Raw genomic sequence first — 23681 nt, 5'->3', positions numbered from 1 at the left:
AAACCATCACTGATATACTTGTATCGCTATATCAGTGATAGACCAATATTTGCAACATGGTGATTGAATTTGACAAATTTGACTATATTTGGAATTTTTTTAAAATTGTGGTATATACTTAATTAATTTGAATTTAATTGCTAAATTTGCAACTATCCGTTCGTTTAATTGTGGGATTACACTGTGGACATATACACGTATATAGTTCAATAAACATGATTGTTTTTGAAATCCATTCATTGTTATTGGGATCAAGAGGTGGGGCCTGGGTATATAGCCAATGTTAAAGAAGAAATTAAGTGTATGTTTTGGTTGTATGATGAAATGTGATGAGGTGTATTAGATAATGAAGTAGTAGGTAAAGGAGGAATTTGGGTTTAGCGTAGGGTGCAAGAAAGATACAACTTATATAGAAAAGAAAAAAAGTGGAAGAATAAAACGTTAATTGATTTGGAAATTAACCCAAAGACCTAACATTAAGTTAGAAATGATTGATACAATAATACAAATTACAAACAACAAATTAAGATAGAGAGATGAATTAAGAGAGGCCCCACCGGACATGGGGGTGGGTTTTGAAGGCCTCTCTATATAGGTTACGATTACGACGGAGCTGATGGATGTATGAGATCCACTACTACAAATAACACATAATTAATAATATAGTACTCCTACTATACTATACTAGACTATACTAATTAGTGAACTAAACTGCCTACAACTTAAGAACGTCCACAATTAATTGATGAGCGGGTGCAATAGAGAGATGGAATGATTAGTTAGTTATGATGTCTTGGTCTTTCTTCTTTTGGATATTGTCGATGACAGCTTCAACCACCGCGTCCACCACGTCCATGTTTGGCTGAAGAACTGTGACGGGCACAGGGTTTAGTTCTGTGCAAACCATGGTCCCAAGTTTGACTGCATCGATTATTTGTTCTGACAATTCGTGAAGCTGCGGGGGCGCTGCTGCCTTCTCGTCCTTCACTGGGATGCGGCTTTTGTTTCCAATATGCTTGACAATTACGTACAAGATCATCTGGATTATGCCAAACACGAACCCCACCACGTTTGGTAGAGCAATGTAATAGTCTTTGAGAAGAAGGCCATAAAAGAACCACATGACTGCATTGAGAGTGAGAAAGAATGAGAGTGCAAAAGGCATATACTCCACGCTCTTCGTCTTTATCACTTTTCCCTGCACGTGCAGATATATATCTATTGTTAATTAACTATATTATTCCATAAGCTAAGATTAATCAATATATAATTAGGAGGAAATGAAGTTTAACTAAATTTATATTATATGTAGTGCGTGTATAATTGTTAATTACCATGATGAAAAGGGGTGCAGCGAAGACACTGAGATTGAAGACCAAGCAAATCCACCCAAGAACTTTGAGACGTTTTTCTCCTTTAGCTAAGACGAGAGTCAAAGCCAGCATCAACCCGAACCCCAACACATTCAACAAAAATATAACCTTAGCCGTTTGGAACTGCATGCATGCATGGCACAAGACCAAATTAAATTAGTATCAATGAATCCATAATATGAAATTAAATTAAATCTAAAATCATAAAGATATATAATATTTGTGTAGTAGTAGTAGTAGTAGTAGTAGTAGTAGTAGTAGTATACACTGTAATTAAATTAAAACTTACCCTTAACTTAGTTGGGGCGTAGATAATGAAGAGAAGAATGTAAAGAGACTCAATGACACAGCCAAAGGAGTTGATGGTAATGAGAAAGGTTGCGTTTGTTTTGAGAAGAGCATAGTAAATCCAAAGCATAGCACTGAATAACGCAACCACATAAGGTACAGACTGATAACCTTCCGCCGACTTCTTCTTGTATATCTTGTAAAATGTTGGCCTGTTCATGCAATATTTAATATATATCAAAAATAAAATTAAAGCTATATATCTGAATTCTGATGAGAGTAAGTTTGGGTGTGCTTACAATGGAGCTAGGAAGACCATAAAAGAGATAATGTTGCCTGCATATAACATAATAAATATCCGTAATTAGATTAATGAACAATTTTAACAGTACTAACAGATGCATATATTACATGAAGATACAATGCATGATGAGGGTTTTACGTAAAAGGGATGCAGGGATGCATATATATGATGAGCAAATTATAATTGAAGAAGAGATAATTTGGAATTAACTAGAGTGTGAGTGGGTATATGGTATGTATATGAAAATACCTAAAAGGCCAAAGACAAAAGCAAGAGTTTGGGGACTGATGGCCATTGGCTACTTAAGTATATAGGTTGACGAGGATGTCTGTGAAGTAAGAGTTGATGGAAGGGTTAGCAGTGAAAATAATGGTGAGGGAAGAGAGGGTTTTTATAGTTGAACAAAAGAGTTTAATTTGAGTGCCATCTAATGACAAGTGGGGTGAGAATGTGAGACGACACTAACCATCCCCCTAACACTTTTCTTTTTCTTTTCTTTTCTTTTTTTACTTACTTAATATTAATTAATTTAATAAATTAAGCCTAATTAACCCTACAATCATCCCTTTCCAGTTGTTCAATACCAGACTTGGTATTTTAACAAATTGGCCACATCATCTTTTTATACCATCTATCTATTTATGTCTCTACATTTTTCATTATTAGTTTCTCTTCTTCCCTTAATTAATTCATTAAATTAATAATGTGTAATTAAGCCTTGATAGCAATGGTTAGTTATTTGTGGGAGTAGTATGAAGGGTACATCCACAAATAAGTCCATATCCCCCACCCATTTTTTCTTTCTGATGTGTCACCCACCAAATGGATTATATTTTAAGCCCTCCAACTCATATATACTTTGGAAACTCAATTTAAATCAAAATACCATTTTGTAATATTACAAATAATAATACTCCAGAAATACATTAATTTTTTAATTGGTTACAGCTAGCTCTCTCTCTCTCTTTTAACTCCTTCCAATATTTGATTTCATTGTGTTTTGTAGGTTTATTTCTCTCTTTTAATCAGGACTTAAACAGATAGTTCACTCCACTATTTCATAATCTAAGAGACAAAGAGCTCAAGTTTATTTCTCTCTTTAAATCTTTAAAATCTTTGATTTCATCTCCTTTATTTCAAGTCCTTAAAATATTTGATTTGAGGTTACAGCTAGCTCTCTGTATAGGAGTTATATATAGGTGTGATGAATAAAAACAGAAATTCTGTCATCATATTCATATAGCACACAACAACATATAGTATGTGTTTGTTTGACCAATGGAAAAGCGGGGCCGGGTGTGATTGAGAGAGCTGTTTGGTTTTGGATTATGGAAAGATAAATTTGTTGATAACATTGGGATTAAATGGGGAAATATTACTAATAATGTGTATGAGAAGCACTAGCCGAGAGATGAGAGTCCGTTACAAGCAAACCCCCTATTATAAAGTTTTTTCATTTCAAAATTAATTAATCAATTATATACATTCATTTTGATTAGCTGACTTGAATTGTGTGTGATTGGGAACACCACTTAATCAACTCTCTATACTAATTACTGAACTGGAATCATATTAATAATTCTGATGTAACTGGAAGGGAATTGTTTCAAATTAAACACAAAAAAAAAAAAAGAAAAAAGAAGAAGAAGAAGAAGAAGAATGGGGGGATGAGTAGATATTTTAAAAAGAGAGAAATATATATATATAATATATATATATATATATGGCCACTTGCTCAACTTGGGGGAGTTCGCATCTTGGATTGATCCAACAAGATTTACCAGAGATTCTGTGGGAAGGGGCTTTTGATGTGTAATCGCACTTCATGGTGCTGATCCCCATCACATTTTTAACCCAATCAGACGGTGCAAAACCCATTTCCCAACCCTTACCCCTCATCATTATCATCATATTCTTGCACATAATTCTTATAAATTCTTTACCTCCTCCAAAAATCCATACCTTTTCTACTCCTAGTTGACTTCTTAACATAGTTATATACTCCCCCTCTATTCTTTTTTACATTCCACACATCATCATCATTGTTATTCCATTCATTCTCACGTGCCCCTTTCATATATCTATATTAATTTACCTCTCTCTAATTATTAATTAATAACAAACAACTCAAATTAACACTTCTTCTCCCAGTCAAACTTTCATTATACTATTATTACCTATAAACATAATTAAGCTATTGTACATATATAGTATAATGATCTTTGTAGTTTAGAAATTAGTAAATTAAATTAAAATTCACAAATAACGCCAAACTTCAAGTTGATGATTGTTATATATATATGTGTGTGTGTGTGTGTGCATGATTATTGTTATTATTATTGGTGTGTGTGTTGTGGAATAAGGGAAGGTGCAGTAATATTATTGATTGTGAACCACACAAAATTAGTCTTTTAAGTACGTAATGAATATAATGACTTATAGGAAGAACATATAGATGATGAAAAAAAGGTGAGGATTAATACCAGAGATTAGGTGCTCAATTACGGCAAAAATGGAGTTTGGCAAAAATTAATAATGGGGTGTGGCAGTACAAATTCCAAAAACAAACATCCTTTTTGCCAAATTGTGTTTTTAGTACTAATGGAGTTTGGAAGATTCAAGGGGGAAATTCAATGGCATTAACTCAAACAAGGGATATACAGCTAAGGCTACCAGTTTTGATATTGATTGGTTCAAAGAATATTTCTAATTCATCTATATGTATATATAAATAATTATATCACACTCACTGATTTCTCTTTTTCCTTCAACTAAAACAAACAAAATTTATTAAATGCCTCCTACCAAATTAATCAGCCCATCTTTTTTTCTTTTTTTTTTTTTTTTTCAATTTGTATGTACCTGATAGTACCCAATCCATTTAACTATATATTAGTGTTTAGAAAAAGAAAAGAGAAAAAGAAACAACTATTGACCTTATATTATATTCTCCTTCTTCTTCCCCAGGCCAACTCCCCAAAATTAAATTTTAAAATGAAAACCTCTAAAAGTTGGTGAGAACTATAATCATAACCATATAGCTGAATTAGATCATCATTAATTTTCTTTTTCTTATGTATTTTTCTTCCCTACCTACCTATTTTACTATTCATTTCAAAATATTATAATTCTACTTAGTTCAATTTAATTAGTCTCTAGTTTCAAATTTTGCATTTTTAATTAACCTCTAACTATTACTAGATCTTTTCTTTTTGCATTTACTCTTTTGTGCTAATTAATGTCCTATAGAGGCAAAAGAAGTTTAGTTATATTTGACTAATGTTAGATAATATAATATTAAATTTTTAAATGAGAGGTTACATTAATCTATATGGTCAACCATAAGAGGTACGGTATGACATCACTCACGTGATGGATCAAATGATCATCATATTTATTATAGGAGTCGATCGTGAAAATCTAAAGAGTATATATGGAGACGTATGGCCAACTTTTGTAGCTGGTTGGGTTTAATTATTACTAGCTTAGGCTTGATTGTCAGCACATTAGTATACTACAGGACAACTCTTGAAATCTTCACTATTATTGATACCAAATTAATTTGGCATATATATCCAACACACCATTAGTATACGTTGGATGCATTGGATTTCGAATTGACATTATTATCGGTGCTTTGCATGATATCGTTACCATTGGGATTCGTTGCAGGTTTGCATTGGCCTTTGACGTAATTCAACTTTACTTCTTCCAAGTCTAGTCTTAAGATGCTCTAAAGTTACAGTAGGTAAGAGATTAGTTTTACAATTTGATACCTAAATTAGTACTAATTCAACTAAATAAAAATGAAATACAAGTCGTCAGATCTCTTCCTCGTAGAGTGGTCAAATGCGATTATTTATAAGTTTGTCATTATAAATATATGTCTTCGATTGCATCTGTAACACACTGTGTCGACATTTCTAGTGCTCAAGGTAGCCAAGATATGTATGTTCGAATTTTTTGGTTTATGGTTGATTGATATATATTTATCGATCCGACCGAGTTTGGTTGGTCCAAATCTCAAGGCATTGAGATTTTCTTTTTGGAATATAGGTTGGCTTCCAATGCCTCATTTCAATCTCGTATGTGAACTTTATGCCTTTCCTTGGACATATATGTATGCATATCTATACACACCAAGTATTGGATAAAGCGTACATAAGATTGGTGGAGTCTAATTAAATCAATGATTATAATATGAAGATAATTAATCATGAATATATATAACAGAATATATATAGTGTTCCTAATTAAGATACATTCCCGAGGCTATATAATTTATTTATTAGTGAATGATCACAATGGACAAAGACCGAGAAAGCATCTTTAAGTTTTAACTAATTTAATTCCTTATTGTACCACATTTGATCACCTCCTCACATTTTAGTGAAAATGACCAATTGCAAGTTCCTCTACAAATTTAATTAGGTTCCCATGTGATCTTACAACAATTAGTTACCAAGAAAATTAAATTTTTTAAATAAAATATATTAATTAAACTAATGCTAGGTAGGTGGATAATATGGATTGGACCCTTTCTCTCTAAATTTATTTATTTAGTATTATTATAATAAATATTGTTGACTAAACCAACAAGAATGGTCTATAGATCATATACATATATAGTTTAAAAGAAAGTCTAAATTGAGTTAATTGTTAATTTTAATATAATGTGTTAATGAGTTAGGCTATTTTGACCAAATATATATAACTAATGCAATTAAATATATTATTGTGACAATTATATTGAATTAGATTAAATATGAAATGAAAGTAATAAAAAATGGATATATATATATACATAAATAAATTTTGTTGGTTAGTTATAGGATATGATTAAATTAAAAGCATATATATATAAATATATAAATTGTACATGGATATGGAACCTCTCTCCCGAGTTTAGAAATACATAAATTAAAGTTACTCTAACAACAACAACAATAACAAGAAGAAAAAGAAGACATTATACAATAATACAAGTGATTGCAGGGAGGAGATTGGTGGATGATGATGATGATACATGCATGAAAAACTCAAGCCTCACATTTGACCATGGGCGGCGGGGCCATGTTATTGTCCATGCAATATTTGTCATTATTGTTGCATACTGATGGTGCATGGTTGGTGTTGGATTGAGGAGGTGGTGGAGGAACATTAATAACTTGATCTTGATTTTGATGCTCATCGCCCTGATGGTCATCAGGATTAGTAGGGGTGGCCGTTATTACAATTTGAGTTTCGATATCGGCTTTGTGTTGGGGGAGCTTTTCCTCGGAAGGCAACGGCTTGGCGTTTCTGTAGATGGCGTACAGAATCATCTGAGCCATCCCGAATGTGAATCCCAATGTGTTTGGAAGCTGTAATTAATAATTAATATGAAAGGTTATAGGTAGGTAAAGTTATATATATATATATATATATAGGTGTAATAATAATTGAGATTTGAAGAATTTATATTGTTGTGTTATTATTACCGCAACGTATAAATCCTTGAGGAACAAACCATAGCAGAGCCACATGACAGCGCTGAGTGTGAGGAAAAAAGAGAGAGAGAAAGGCATGTACTCGACGCTTCTTGTACGGATAACTCTCTTCATGATGCTGAGAGGAGCTGCAAAAACGCTGACGGAGAGACCTCCACAAATGAAACCAATCACGCGGGCTCTGTAAGCCCTCTTCACTAGAAATTGGGTCACTACCAGAATAGAACAAAACCCAACAACGTCCAACAGCAGAACAAACCTCACAGTGAATATCTGCATATATATATACATATATATGAACTTATATTATATATTATGTATATATACATATAGCGATCGAAGGTATTAAAATTAAAAAAAACAAAAACTGACCCGAGCCTTCTTGGGAGCATAGGCAATGTATAAAGCGATGTAAATGGTCTCAATGAAACAGCCAACAGAGTTGATGGTCATAAGAAAGAACTCATCCGCATTCAGTGTGGAATAGTATATCAATAACAGAGCACTGAACAGCGCAACCACGTAGGGAATTGATTGAAATCCTTCCGTTGATTTCTTTCTACACACCCTTATAAATGTAGGCCTGCATCCAATTATAATAGATAATATTAATTTTATCTCATCAAAAAAATCAAAATAATGCCTATTCACTTCCTATACATAAATATATAATCAGTATAGTAACGATTCAACTTACACTGGGGCCAGAAATACGATGAACGAGAAAATGTTACCTACAAAGTTATTCCAATTGAACAGTATATTAGTTCGTACATATATATATATATATGAGAAATTAAAGAGGTAATTAATTAAATTTGGAAGAAGAAATAATGAGAATATATATATGTATACCTAGAAGACCAAAAGCAAAAATCCAAGGGTTGTGATTCATAAAACTAAGGGCCATTATTGTTATGTTAGTAATTTAAAAGGAGCAAGAGGAGAGAGGTAGAAGGCAGAGGAGTTGAGTTATCTCTCTGTATGCAACCTCAAATCTTGCTGCCATATCAGTTTGGAGGAGGACGCTTATTTATACTACTCAATGTGATCATATGTGTTATTATGTGCTTTTGCATGAACAACCATTATAATTATGAATAATTAATAATTATTCAAAACCATCATTACTTTATTATCTTTTAAAAGTGCTTAAACTCCACCTTTTCCATACTACATTTTTATGATATCCTCCGCATTAAAGCCTTCCTACCCAAAATCCACTTCACCTCCCCCCCCCCCCCCCCCCCCCCCCCCCAAACTTTTTATGTATATTTACATGACAGTACACACACACACACAGATATATGTATATAATGTTTAATTTATGCATTTTACAAAAGGAGCCCTTGAAAAGGCCCAAAAGCCGACCACAAAAATGTTCCATGTGCCGTACAATTAAGGTCTTTCAACTTTATAATTCATGCAGATGCAGCAATGCAGAAATTTTAAAGATTAAAACAGACATGAAATGAAATCCACCCAAGGTCGTTTTAGATATAATATTAATAGGATATTGAATGGAAAAAAAGAAGAAGGAGAAGGCTTAATTGTTTTTTGGTTGCAGTTATTGCGTTCTATCTTAGAAAGCTTTTGGAACTCACGCGTGTGATACAAAGAGTTCAAAGTCTTCTCTGTGCAAGGTGTCACCATGTAAACTGATGAAAACTATATGCATCCAACCTCCACAAACATTAGAATAATACTACTAATAATATGTATAAGAAATGTTTGTTTACTTTAATAATTATTTAATAACCTTCTTTCATTAAAAGGAAGAAAGGCAAGAGATATTAATTATAAGTTGATGAGGTTTTGATTAGTCTTGGTTAGCAGGTAAAGAGGGGCTTATTAGTTGGGTTTGCCAGGTGTACAGTTCAGGAACGATTACACCTTTAAAAGATAAGATTTACAATTTGTTTTCTTATGAGATTCGATTTTATGAACATTTAGACATTATAAAATAATCACCACTAATCACTCAAAATGTTTATAATATAAACTACACCCAAAGATATTCATCAGGTGATTTCGTATGCAACTTTAATGTGGGAGTAGTCCAAATACAGGTAGCTATTAGTATGTTTTTTTTTTCCTTCCAGTAATGGAGTTATTGTTATGTTGAAGGTGTAGACAATAATACCCAACATATTCGCACAAGAACACAACTTGACTCGTCCCTTATTTTCTGTTATGATTCATTTTGATTTGATCTATTCATATTACATCTAAAAGGTGACACTCCACTCATAAGGTTATCCCAAAAGAAACTAACCACAATAGATAGATATAGTATATATGACTTCCTACTTATAATTAAATGTTGTTATTAAATGTTGGCTTGTGAACACAAAAATGGCTATATTCGGTTTCCGTGTGTGACTAGATAAGAAAGCCCAACATTTAGAATGCTACACAGAAGAGACTCCAAATGGCAGATATGCTCTTGCAAGCAACTCCATACGCAATTCCTATAAACTCTTCACATCTAAATGCTAATATCTCTCTTTATTACTTTATATTCATCTCTACTCTTTTCTAACCCCTTCCCCTTTTAGTTTATATTATTTAAACCTCGTCGTGGGTTGGTCTGCTTCTACTAATCAAATTTCAATATGTCATTATCAGATCAATTGGAAGCTGATATTATAGTGGGGAATTGAGGTAAATTGGAAACGAAGTGGAAAGGCTAATGAAAGATGACTTTTACGGCAAAGAAAATAATATAACGTTTTATCCTTTAATTTTTTTTTTTATCTATAAAATATTATTCATGCTACAATAATTACACTGTTGACATAACTCATGAATTGTAAAAAGTATGCTCAAACGTCCAAAGCTACTTCAATATTCACAACCCTTAAATCTTATTGGTCTTAAACTATAGCAGTCTTTAAAGAGATAAAGATGGCTGAAAGTCGATGATATTGGTTTCTTTAGGCTGGAAGCAGATCCAAGTGTTAAAATGATTCACTTGGTGCAAACGTGACATGTCATCTTATTAAGATTCACGAAAGGAAAAACTATTCCATGTAGCCACTTACATGAAAATTGGAACGCCTGCCGCCTATCTTCATCCACACATATGAGGCAGTGCTCCACGTCGAGCGACTTCCTCTTGGGATGACAAAGAAGCAGGCAGCAGGTTGCCCGAACGAAAGCACATTCCAATTACTCCAAACTACATATTGATATGCCAAAATTAAAAAGAAAAAACAGAATGCCCCTAATTTTCGTTCTCTTTTTTCTCTGAAAGAAACAGAATACCCCATATCAGTTCATTACTCTTCTCATCAAGATGTAATGTAAAATAATTTGATTTAGGGAATGCAGCAACAACTTCAAAAAAATGAACAGTATTTCCAGAAATTCATAACCTTTTGCCTATCGGTTTGAATTGAACAATATACCCAAGAAAATACATTGTCTTGTAACTGGAAAAGCAAGCCTCACGTTGAGATCCTTTTAACTATTTTGAAATCGTTTCATAATGATGATGCTCATATCCATATAGCGCTGGGCACAGTTGGATAGACAGTTGGATTCACTGGAGCTGAACTTACTCCCTGGTGTTCCAGTTATGCACTTGTCCCAACAGACACTGGTAAGCTTAGCCACCATCTCAGCAACCATAGCTCTTTGCTTCTCTTCCTGTTTAACAAATGATCAAATAATTGACCAATAGCATTTAAATTTTGTCACTGCAACAAATAGAAGTCACAAAACAAAGCATCTTCTGTCTAAACTGAACAGGGAGGAAGGTTGAAATCCAGAAATGAAAAACGATGGAGGGTGCGTGGTGAAGAGTAGACAACACACAATGAGTAGTCAACTGATTGCCACCTATGGTTTGTTGGCAAATAAAATTGAACATCTTACATAAACAAAATCATACTTAAAGACATATAACTGTAACCCCCAAGTTCAGACAAACTCTGATCTTTTTAAGTGATATGAACCCATGGAATTCCATAGCCTATAATTACTTGCATGGCTGATAAACTCATTGAATACGCTTATCGGAAAAAAATGTTTGTTTCTGTTTTCAAGAAAAAGAAACAAAAAGAAGTCAGAGCATGTATTGTTTCCAGATTTGTATTCATTGATATTCCACATAGCAGTACAATCATCAAGTGACGTCTCTGAAGTTTTCGGACCAAAGTCAAACTGTGATAAAAATATAATTCATTTCCGATTTAGAGACAAACTCAAATCTGCTGTAGACATAATATTCTAATTTCAAGAGCGTACTATCTGGTGAGTAAGGAGTTCTGATGACAACAAAGCATTTCTTAAGACTTATCTTTAGACAGGGTCAGTGTAGGTCTCAGTCTCAAGGGCTCTGTCATTGCTTCTAAAAAATAGTTTCTTGCAAACACATTATGTCCTATTAGACACTAAGTAGCAGAGTTGACAAGAAATAATCATGACTGATATCAATTTTACCATTCTCGGATATTCTACGAACTAAATAGGTAATGCATAAAGGCGATAAAAAGCAACCCAATAGCATATTCATGGGAGAGGAAATTAAAGATCTTGTCTTTTTTCCTATTTCAAATACCACAAATGATTACCGTCATTTCATTTTTCATACTCGATCCAGAATGAATCATAGCCAAGAAGTGACAATTAAAAACCACGAAAATGAACTCACATTGATAAAATTCATCAGCTCCGGGGAGTTAAGAGACGAGGAATCCATGGAAACTTAGAAAGGTTGAAGAGACGTTAAAGCCCGTGAATCTGACCAGCTGTACGTAGAGACCGACTGCAAAACCCTAACAAAATCTTAACAGAAAAAGTGTAGCTCCGTATGATGGGCGACAAAAGGCAGGGTAAACAAAGTGTCAACAGATGAAGTTCCGTGAAGAGATCAAAGAATGGCAACGAGGAAGAAACCTGAGGGAGGCAGGGAGTCAATCGGTCAAAGAAAGAAGCGAGGAAAATCTCAAATTGAGTGGGATGGTAAACCCTAACCCTAATCACCTCTCATCAGAAGCAAAGAGGTGTGACCATGGGCGAACAAGTTAAGCTTTAGTGGGCCAAATTGCTTGCATGAGGCCCATTTTTCTTAAGAGGCTGAAGAGGAGCCAGGTGGAATTTGGGCTGGACTGGGCAGGCAGTCAATGAGTAAAAAAAGAGATGAATAAGAAAATTTAGTATAACAAACTTCACCAAATCCAAAAAATATTAAGAATTTCGCGGGTGGTTACAATTTTTTTTTGAATAATACGTGTTTTCACATAAATGTATTTGTCAAATAACACAGTGTATTTGTAAACTACTTAGTTTTAAAAAATATTAACAAAATTTTCCTATATCCCCTAAATATAAATTTATAATTCATCACAAAATTTCACATTTTTAGTATTTAAATCAAATTAATTAACATTTATTTATTTAATTCACGTTTAATAAAGATTTTTCCTACAAAATTGCTAATCGAATTTCAACCATTCCTCATTCATTAGATTTCATAATATTTGAATTCAAAATATTCTAAAATCTAATCCCTAAAACAATGACAATCACTACTTCATTATTTTCATAACACATAGAACCTATGGTTAATAAAAAAAATTGTTACGAGAATTTCAACCATTCCCAAATCATTATATTTCATAATATTCTGATTTCAAATATTGCATCATATCCTTAATGACAAACATAAATTGAGCATTTCGTATTATTTATATTTCAAGCTATTTAAAGAAAATTGTCAATAATACATAGTACATATGGTTAATAATAATTTAAAAACAAAATTTTATCATCACTACAATCGCGCTAATTATATCTGATAATTATTTTTCACGTTGTGTTTTTTAATTACGTTAATATTCATATTTATTTTAATTATATGTTTTATTTTGTATGTGACGTTTTATTTCCAATCATCATTGTTGTGCATGTGTAATCAAGAAGTATAATATGTGTGTTATATCTCTTTATGTAAGATAATACGTATTTTACTTGTACTTACATGATATAAATAATGAGACCAAATATCATATCATACCGTGTATTTGCAAACTTTTGAAAAATATTAACTAAATTAAGATATTTTCGAGATTGACAATATTTTCTCAACATCTATTAAATACATATCTATAATTAATAACAATTTTTTGGATTTTTAATATTCAAATCAAATTAATTAACATTTATTTATTTAATTTATAAAACTTATGTTTAATAAATATTTTTCCTAAAAAATTGTTAAAAAGATTTTCACATGTTCCTCCTTCTTAAATTTCCAAATAGTGTGAAATCTAATCCTAAACTAATGGGAAGTACTAATCCACTATTTTGGAAGGATTTATATTTCAAATTATTTTTAAAAAATTTATCTGATAATACATAGATATTTTAATTTATATTTCAAATTGTACACTTTTTTTTGATTGATTTTTATTAAAAAAATAATTTATTGTGTCTTTTTTAATAATTTTGCAAACATTCAAATTTGGTAAATGTTAACTAAATGGCTATTTTCAAATTTGTTATATTTTAAACAATTTATTAAATAACACATAATATACAACCTTTAATAAAAATTTTGAACTTAAATTTTAATATATATTTTTAATAACAATTCAAAATTTAATATATATTAGCTTTGTATATTTATTTCCTATTTATTTACATCCAGAGTTTAAAATAAATTCATGATAAGCTGCCGTTTGATAAAATTCAAAATGGATTATGCATAGATTATAAAGATGGAATAAGATCAGCAAAGGAGCATAAATGAACCTTATAAACATGTATGCATTTATAGCGTAAACTCAACAGATGATTATGATACGACGTTGGCAACCATTATTTCATTTTAACTGCAAGTATCTTGGGGAATTGACAAAAATAGGCCAAAAATGGGGTAGAAATAGAGTTTTAGGATTGATTGTAGAAAAGTTGAGATTTAGGATAAATTGGAGGTGAAATGACGAAAATACCCTCTTTTATTTTCCTTCCTCTTTTCTTCTTTTTCCTTTTCTTCAACCCGAAGACAGAAGGCCGTTCAAAAGAAAAACGTAAACTCGCATTTGAACTCTCCCGCGTCTGCAGTTACCCTCTTCAACTCTCTCCCGCCTCCGGTGAACGTTTTTCTCTTCCGTCCATTTCTTCTCCACTTCCATCCATTTCTTCTTCACGACTCTCCGCTATATTTTCCGATTTCAACTTGTTCACCGAACGTCTCCATTTCTTCTGCACGGGTCTCCATTTCGACTTCATCTCCGGCGGACGCTTCTCCACTTCCATCCATTTCGATTTCAGGTTTGTTTTCACCGGACCTCTCCATTTCTTATCCACTCCTCTACATTGGCAGTGCCGTATCCATCATCTTTGAAGTCAAGTGAGTAATAAAATCTCAGTTTTTTTTTTAGAGTTAGTCTGTTGTAGCTTATTTATTATTACAGTATTCCATCTTGTTTGTTTAAGTTGTCTGTTAAGATGTGAGTTTTTTGTTTTTGGCACATTTTGGAGAAGAAATGCATGTCATATGCACACAGACATAGAGAACCGTGGGAGCCATTCTGTTTTTAGGAAGAAAAACCATTTCCTTTGCAATGTACTGTAATAATAGAAAAACCATACCTTGGAGTTTAGAACTTGAATTCGAACATATATTTGGTATCCCATATAAACTCTGCAAAGTTACCAGTACAATAGATATGTGCTAAACATGCATTCTAAATATTGTATTCTAAAGACATTATCATAAGCTGCATTGTTGAAAGACCATTTCCTTTGCCTTGAAGTTTTCCATCATCTCTCACCTATCAGCACCTATCTCTCACCTTCCAAAATTTTGAGTAGAAGTCCCAATATAAGAGTGTTAACTTCCTAAACCGTTTAGAATGCATGTTTAGCTAGTCTACTAGGTGTTAAGGCTATAGGGTTAGCAATTGTATTAGACTTAGCAACTTTGCCTTGAAGTTTTCCATCATCTCTCACCTATCAGCACCTATCTCTCACCTTCCAAAATTTTGAGTAGAAGTCCCAATATAAGAGTGTAAACTTCCTAAACCGTTTAGAATGCATGTTTAGCTAGTCTACTAGGTGTTAAGGCTATAGGGTTAGCAATTGTATTAGACTTAGCAACTTTGCCTTGAAGTTTTCCATCATCTCTCACCTATCAGCACCTATCTCTCACCTTCCAAAATTTTGAGTAGAAGTCCCAATATAAGAGTGTAAACTTCCTAAACGGTTTAGAATGCATGTTTAGCTAGTCTACTAGGTGTTAAGGCTATAGGGTTAGCAATTGTATTAGACTTAGCAACTTTGCCTTGAAGTTTTCCATCATCTCTCACCTATCAGCACCTATCTCTCACCTTCCAAAATTTTGAGTAGAAGTCCCAATATAAGAGTGTAAACTTCCTAAACGGTTTAGAATGCATGTTTAGCTAGTCTACTAGGTGTTAAGGCTATAGGGTTAGCAATTGTATTAGACTTAGCAACTTTGCCTTGAAGTTTTCCATCATCTCTCACCTATCAGCACCTATCTCTCACCTTCCAAAATTTTGAGTAGAAGTCCCAATATAAGAGTGTTAACTTCCTAAACCGTTTAGAATGCATGTTTAGCTAGTCTTCTAGGTGTTAAGGCTATAGGGTTAGCAATTGTATTAGACTTAGCAACTTTGCCTTGAAGTTTTCCATCATCTCTCACCTATCAGCACCTATCTCTCACCTTCCAAAATTTTGAGTAGAAGTCCCAATATAAGAGTGTAAACTTCCTAAACGGTTTAGAATGCATGTTTAGCTAGTCTACTAGGTGTTAAGGCTATAGGGTTAGCAATTGTATTAGACTTAGCAACTTTGCCTTGAAGTTTTCCATCATCTCTCACCTATCAGCACCTATCTCTCACCTTCCAAAATTTTGAGTAGAAGTCCCAATATAAGAGTGTAAACTTCCTAAACGGTTTAGAATGCATGTTTAGCTAGTCTACTAGGTGTTAAGGCTATAGGGTTAGCAATTGTATTAGACTTAGCAACTTTGCCTTGAAGTTTTCCATCATCTCTCACCTATCAGCACCTATCTCTCACCTTCCAAAATTTTGAGTAGAAGTCCCAATATAAGAGTGTTAACTTCCTAAACCGTTTAGAATGCATGTTTAGCTAGTCTTCTAGGTGTTAAGGCTATAGGGTTAGCAATTGTATTAGACTTAGCAACTTTGCCTTGAAGTTTTCCATCATCTCTCACCTATCAGCACCTATCTCTCACCTTCCAAAATTTTGAGTAGAAGTCCCAATATAAGAGTGTAAACTTCCTAAACGGTTTAGAATGCATGTTTAGCTAGTCTACTAGGTGTTAAGGCTATAGGGTTAGCAATTGTATTAGACTTAGCAACTTTGCCTTGAAGTTTTCCATCATCTCTCACCTATCAGCACCTATCTCTCACCTTCCAAAATTTTGAGTAGAAGTCCCAATATAAGAGTGTAAACTTCCTAAACGGTTTAGAATGCATGTTTAGCTAGTCTACTAGGTGTTAAGGCTATAGGGTTAGCAATTCTATTAGACTTAGCAACTTTGCCTTGAAGTTTTTCATCATCTCTCACCTATCAGCACCTATCTCTCACCTTCCAAAATTTTGAGTAGAAGTCCCAAGATGCTAGTGCATCCATGTTAAGTAAGTCTCTTATGCAATTATATTTAATTAGTTTTTTTTTTTTATGCAGGTCTCAGTATGGCTTCGACATCAACTAACGGTCCCATGTACAAGATTGACCCTGCTCATCATTTTCAGTCTATAGTAAGTAGTTTAGCACATTTAGAAAACAGTACACGTACAATAAAGGCTAAATTGAAACCGGATCAATTAACCTTATTTAGAAATACAAAGTTCGGCCACTTTTTGGATCTGAATATAATCTTTAATGGGCCGCTCATCCACTACTTATTGTTAAGAGAGGTGGAAGATGAAAGGGTTGATCACATAAGTTTCAAGATAGGAGAAGTCGTGTGCAGTTTTGGAAGGAGAGAATTTAATATGATGACGGGTCTATGGAGTTCTCAACCAGAGCCTATTGATTTGGTTGGGAATAGTAGGTTGTTGGAGAAGTTCTTCGAACAAAAAAAGTGTATTTATATAAGTGACTTAGAGGACACATTTGTGGAATACGAGGGGGATGACGATGACGATGACATAGTTAAATTAGCTCTAGTTTACTTTATAGAGATGTCATTGTTAGGAAAAGATAGGCGGACGAAAGTGGACCGAACTTTATTTAGGATTGCAGATGATTGGACCACATTTAACAATTACGATTGGGGAGGGTTGGTTTTTGGACGTACACTTTCTGCCTTAAAACGAGCCTTGGACATGCAACATGCCAAGGGAAAGAATAAATCAACTAAGACAAAATATACTGTCATGGGATTTCCGCAGGCGTTACAGGTATGTTACTTTACTTCCTATGCACATATTTATATATACATATATCTTGGGACACTTGCTAAACTTGTTTTGTTGAACATGGAATAGGTTTGGGCATATGAGTCTATACCAACCATCACTGAATGTGGTGTACATAAAGTAAGCAACGATGCAATACCACGAATGCTGAGGTGGGTGTGCGAACTATCGCCGAAGTCTCATGTCCTACAGAGGCAGGTGTTTGACTCACCAATGGTAAGTATCAACAAACAGTAACTTACCGAATGCATGACTTTGTTCCTTTATGTTTTGACTAACTAACTACATTTCCACTTTGTAGTTCTTAATTAACGTGGTAATTGAGATGATGCCTGAAGAGGAGGAGCATCTAAGAATGTCTTCAGGGTATGTTCTAGATGCATTGTAAAACAAAGTAGCTATAGTGTCATTCTTGTATTTATCATTCAAATTTTGAGTCAAGTGTTGGACACAAAGTCCATGGAATGCGGAGGGAAAAACCGATGCAATACACTTAGAAAAACATGTTTTTCGATCTGTCACGAAGCCTAGATTAGGCACCTCTCCTATTGCACCTTTCAATTTCTCTAAGAACCACTGTATTGAAGCATCTGTTTCTCTGTCCACCACTCCAAAGGCAAGAGGATAAATTTGATTGTTACCATCCAAGCAAACAGCAACTATCAACTGACCCCGATATTTGTTCTTAAGGAATGTTCCATCCATGACTATAACCGGTCTAATGCAGTTTAAGAATCCTCGAACACATGGACCAACAGCCATAAAAAGATATTTGAAGAAACGATTATCTTCAAGTTCCATGTGAAATATTGTACCTACATTTGCAAGTTTGAGAGCTTCACCATATCTAAGCAATAGATTATATGACTCTTCAGGACACCCGCGCACTCGTTCATACGCATTTTCTCTAGCGCGCCATGCTTTTTCATAACTCATATTTATGCCATAGTCTTGCCTCATGTCTTCTATGATATCACGCGGTTTGTATAGACGACCGACTCCCTTGAACTTTGACTTTATTAATTCTCCAACAACCCAAGATTTTGCTTGCCTATGGTCACGATTCAAAACGTCAAGAGAACACGAATGAACTTTGACATACTTTTTAATCTTAAATATATTTGAATCCTTCAATCTCATCGCTCGCAGTCTCCAACCACACTTGTTGTCAATGCATCTAACAAAGAGAACCTCTTTTGTAGACTTTTTTACTACAAACTGAAAATTTTTTTTCATTGCCAAGACACTTAATCTCATTGACAAATCTTTTTTGGAAAAAAATATTTGTCCTACATCAAACTCCTCACTTGTAGAGCTTTCTTCGGACCAATCATTCATGTCTGTCTTCAACTTTTGGCTAGAAGAGCTGTAACGAACTTTAGATTTTCCTTTGCAATCTTTTGTAGGACCATCTCTATGTTGTGGGATGTCAAATGATTCACTATTCATCTCTACTGGCTCCCATGTAAAAGTCTCATCTTTCGAATCATATGACTCATATGATTCCCATATAGCCGAAGTGGTCCCTATCACGTTATCACACAAGCCAACTTCAACTTCACGAACATGGACTTCATTCTCATTTAATGTATCCATTACAATTGGAGGATGAGGGTTTAAGTTATGAGCTTGGTTGCTGCCAGATACTGAATTGTAATCTTTGCTTAACACTTTTTTGCTTTGATTACTTTTAGGCTCAAATGAGACGTATAAAGGGACCTTTAATGGATTTTCACTAAGAAGATAAAACTTCAAATCACGGTCATTGCTTAACTCAAATGTAGGAGCTTCGTGTTCCACTTTTATCTCATATATGCATCTTATCATTACGTCGAACTTTGAAGGGTCAACTTCTGCAAGGTCATATAATTCTGCCTGTAAATCTTTATGTGTTATTTCTTTACTGACAACGATGCCTTTTAACATGCCTCCTTCGTATTTTCTTCGCCTCTCATCCCACATACCACCGTAACGCACTAACATGGGAATATGTGACATCCTTAAACCACCTTATACTTTTCAATTGCTGCAAAAAATGATTTGAAGTTAGCATTTGACATATCACATAAACAAAGTTTATTAAAAAACAGTAGGTAAATACTAAATAAAACGTGCATAGTCACACCCTACATGTTTACGATCTTGACAGCTACAAAATGTTTAGGATATTGCGAGATACAAAAAACAATAGCTAAAAGTCACCCTAAATCAATTCATTTCAGATTAAACATTTCAATTTAAGAACCTGCAAGATGTCTGCGAGATGTTTGCGAGATGTCTACCAGATGTTTGCGAGATAAAATAATAATAATGATAAATTGCTAACATCATTTGAAACATCTATAAAGCAACCTTAAATCAACCCTAAATCAACTTGAAACAATAAAAAATAATATTTGATTTATACATTTAAGATGCAAAAATATATATACATATAACACAACACAATTCAGATTCGGATTTAAAAATTAAAACAAACCACAATGCGTGAGATGTTCGCCGGAGTAGATGATGAACGACACCGGAGTAAAGCGGAAAGTTGACAAACTTTTGAGAGAGGAGAAGAATCGCAAATGAGTTTTTCTTTTTTCTTTTTCCTTTACATAATCTATGAGAAGGAGGAGAAATGCTTCTTTTTTCTTTACGTAATCTATGAGACTGCAAGAGAAGGATTCTTCTTTTTTTTTCCCTTTACGTAATCTATGAGGAGAGGAGAAGAAGGCTGCGTTCGCAATTCTGTTTTTTTTCTTCAGGTGAATGACATTGAAGAGAGAGAGAGAGGGGTTGGAAAAGAAGAGAAGAGCAAATGTGAATTAAAATTAAAAGAGGGTATTTTCGTCATTTCACCTCCAATTTATCCTAAATCTCAACTTTTCTACAATCAATCCTAAAACTCTATTTATACCCCATTTTTGGCCTATTTTTGTCAATTTCCCAAGTATCTTGTTATAGTACTTTTATTTTGGTGTTGTTCATCCTTCAGCACCCGTATATCCTAACCTTGAAATTACCTAAATGCAGATATGAGAGGTCTACAGATTTTCTTGAATCATACACAGGAGACTCAAAACGCTTGAGTGACTCTCATCAAATGCTAATTCTGATGCTTCAGGTGCAGTTTCTGACACTCTTCCTCTCAATTACAAGGATGGCGTTCTCAAGTATATAATTTCTCACTATCCTTATATAATAAAAGTTTGGTTTGTTGTTGTGTACTTGCCGGGGGATTATATGCATTGAGGTATAACTGAAATTTGTATAAAGGGGACATGGGACTCTTGACTTGAATGGAGAAGTAGTCACCACTATTTGTGGAGTGGTTGAGCGAGTCAATAAGCTTATCTATGTACGTGCCTTACGTGCCATGTTGTCCATGAAATCTTGTAATTTGGTTTATCTGGATGATAGCTTAATGTTTTCCTTTCTTCGTTGTATCGTTATTATATCTTCTCTGATGTAATTGTGTATACTGGATGTTAGATATGAACCAGAGATTGGTGATATCGTTGCGGGACGTGTTACAGAGGTAAAGCTAAATGCTTTTTATTAGTTTTTTTGGTTTTATGAAAATATAATATAATAATGGTGAGTAAAATAGCCAGGATACTTCCATTTGGGAGTCACGGTTAAGATGTTCTATATAGGAAAAATGTGTTAGAATGCCTCCCACCACCCCATTTTTTTCTTATCATTTGATGGGATCTTATTCAGGTTGCTCCAAAACGTTGGAGATTGGATATACATTTTAGCCAAGATGCTGTTTTGATGCTTTCTTCGATGAACTTGCCTGATGGTTTTCAGGTATTAGAGAATTCCCTTTCGTTATGGAAATAATGGTGCATACTGTTGCACCAGAGGGTGAATCATTGATGCCTTCTGTTGAACTTTACAGAAAATTTAACTGCAATTTTGATTCAACTGATCTTCCTCTTCTTCCTTTTTTTTTTTTTCTCTAAAGAGTGGTTGCATTTGTTGTAACTATGGATTGATTGTGTTATTTTTATTTCTAGAGGAGGCGAACTGCAGTTGATGAACTCAACATTGCAGAGCATTTTTTAAGAAAATGATGTTATTTGTGTAAGTGTTATAGCTTTTACTTTCACCTATAAGTATAACCGTCAGAAAGAATATATGGTTTCCTACGTTGCTTACATATAATATTAGGTCTTCTCCTATAGTTTTCAATTTTTGAAGAATTAGACTTTTGAACTTCTGAGGCGTTGCCTGAAGATATTTGCCTATCAATCTCTAAATCTCTGTACAATGATTACAGCCTAAATTTACCGTGCACTAGTCTATAATAAATAAACACCACTCTCAACTCTCATCAGTAATTGTTCCTGCATAATTTTCCATTTAGAAAAAATAACATCACCACATCCTTTCTCAGGCAGAAGTACGTGGTCTTTAGCATGATGAGCTACACCTTCAAGCAAGAAGCCAGAAGTATGGGAAGGTAGAAGACCTCGTTCTTAAGCTCCTACATGTTGATGTAAAGACAGCATCAGTTTTTAAATTATTTTTTTGTGTCACACACAATATTTGAGGGTACCTGTATTGATACGATACCTTTGATGCACTGGTTATTGGTTATCATGTGTTCCTAACAACTTTTCTGGCATCATTTCATCTTGTTTCTATATGGCTTGTGAATAAGATTTGTGTATTTGTATCCAGCTTGAACGTGGTCAACTTCTAACAGTTTCACCATATCTAGTAAAGAGACGCAAACAACACTTCCATCATTTGGAGCAGTATGGTATTGACTTAATACTCGGATGCAATGGATTTATCTGGATCGGGAGCATGTTGATTCTACACAGGACATGATGATAGAAGATCAAGTTAATAAAATTGAACAAAAGGGTTCAAAATTTGAAGGAACCTTTGGCAACCAAATGCAAGAAAGAGTACATACTCCATTAGAGACACGGCAGAATATATGCAGAACTGCAAATGCTATTCGAGTGTTGTCTTTCTGAGGTTTTATAATAACAGTAGAAGTCATAATGGAGACAATTAGTCTAAGTATTTCTCTGAACATCGATGTCCATGAAATGCTCGGTTCGGAGTTCTTTGTCCTCATGGCAGAAAAAGAGGGTGATTTGGTTTTCTGTCAATATTGTGTGATTTGAACCACTCCTAGTGAAAATTTTGCTACGAACTGTTTGATTTGCAGAAGAATTTAGTATTAGAATATTTTGTAGAATTTTAGATTACGACCACTTGGTCTGTGTACATAGCAGTAAATAATGCAACACTTACTTAATTATTCTGTAGTATGTGGTTTCACAAATGTCTTTGAATTACTTTTAAGATTTTTACCGCCTGCCATATATATAGATAGATAGATATAGATTTATATAGATTAGTACCTTACGTAAAATAACTTTATCAAATGTGGTAATGCGGTATCTTGTGATCTTGAGGTGACCAAAAGAAAACCATCTTCTTCTGATAGTGTTATTTCAAAAAGAAAATGAGGAGAAATGGCTGCAAAAGTTGACTGGATCAATCTCTTAGAATCTGATATTCCTCTAGATTAATATGACATTGCATACAAGAAATGTTTGGCATAAAAATTCAATGAAAAATGGGCGTAGAAGGTATATATGGAGGTAAAAGTGGAAAATAGACGCTCATTATTGTGCTGCTGCTCTTGTTCAGACTAATAGACATCCTATTTTAAAATGTGTGTTTGATTTTAGTCAAATTTTCTGTATTTGATTAAGAGTTGAGAGATATAGAAGACTAAAGTACTGTGTTTAGTTGTTACTACCACTGTACTTTGAATATTGTATTATAG

General features: G+C 33.7%; 4 protein-coding genes and 1 pseudogene across 4 annotated transcripts; 2 read left to right on the top strand and 3 right to left on the bottom strand.

Moving 5' to 3' along the window:
- Positions 1-426: 426 nt before the first annotated feature.
- On the bottom strand, positions 427-2404 carry LOC101210005 (bidirectional sugar transporter SWEET10). Its single transcript, XM_004137984.3, has 5 exons — positions 2215-2404; positions 1961-1997; positions 1663-1873; positions 1335-1496; positions 427-1198 (listed from the first exon to the last, which is right to left on the bottom strand). The coding sequence occupies exons 1-5, from the start codon at positions 2258-2260 to the stop codon at positions 776-778; spliced, it is 879 nt and encodes a 292-aa protein (XP_004138032.1). The 5' UTR covers positions 2261-2404; the 3' UTR covers positions 427-775.
- Positions 2405-6801: 4397 nt separating this feature from the next.
- LOC101221611 (bidirectional sugar transporter SWEET12) lies at positions 6802-8465 on the bottom strand. The gene is made up of 5 exons (XM_004138202.3): positions 8310-8465; positions 8152-8188; positions 7827-8037; positions 7446-7727; positions 6802-7328 (listed from the first exon to the last, which is right to left on the bottom strand). The coding sequence occupies exons 1-5, from the start codon at positions 8362-8364 to the stop codon at positions 7005-7007; spliced, it is 909 nt and encodes a 302-aa protein (XP_004138250.1). The 5' UTR covers positions 8365-8465; the 3' UTR covers positions 6802-7004.
- A 1963-nt stretch (positions 8466-10428) lies between these two features.
- Positions 10429-12466, bottom strand: LOC101209758 (mitochondrial import inner membrane translocase subunit TIM8). The gene is made up of 2 exons (XM_011651694.2): positions 12112-12466; positions 10429-11105 (listed from the first exon to the last, which is right to left on the bottom strand). Exons 1-2 carry the CDS (start codon positions 12157-12159, stop codon positions 10920-10922), a joined length of 234 nt encoding a protein of 77 aa, XP_011649996.1. The 5' UTR covers positions 12160-12466; the 3' UTR covers positions 10429-10919.
- Positions 12467-14369: 1903 nt separating this feature from the next.
- LOC116402085 lies at positions 14370-18263 on the top strand. Its single transcript, XM_031880933.1, has 4 exons — positions 14370-14814; positions 17139-17857; positions 17945-18091; positions 18177-18263. The coding sequence occupies exons 2-4, from the start codon at positions 17147-17149 to the stop codon at positions 18261-18263; spliced, it is 945 nt and encodes a 314-aa protein (XP_031736793.1). The 5' UTR covers positions 14370-14814; positions 17139-17146.
- Positions 18264-20956: 2693 nt separating this feature from the next.
- Positions 20957-23171, top strand: LOC101221369 (annotated as a pseudogene).
- Positions 23172-23681: the final 510 nt, after the last annotated feature.

The sequence above is a fragment of the Cucumis sativus genome, chromosome 1 (genome assembly GCF_000004075.3).
Source record: "Cucumis sativus cultivar 9930 chromosome 1, Cucumber_9930_V3, whole genome shotgun sequence".
Taxonomy (NCBI): domain Eukaryota; kingdom Viridiplantae; phylum Streptophyta; class Magnoliopsida; order Cucurbitales; family Cucurbitaceae; genus Cucumis; species Cucumis sativus.
Note: the sequence above shows the minus strand (reverse complement) of the source record. Positions and strands in the feature narration are given on the sequence as shown.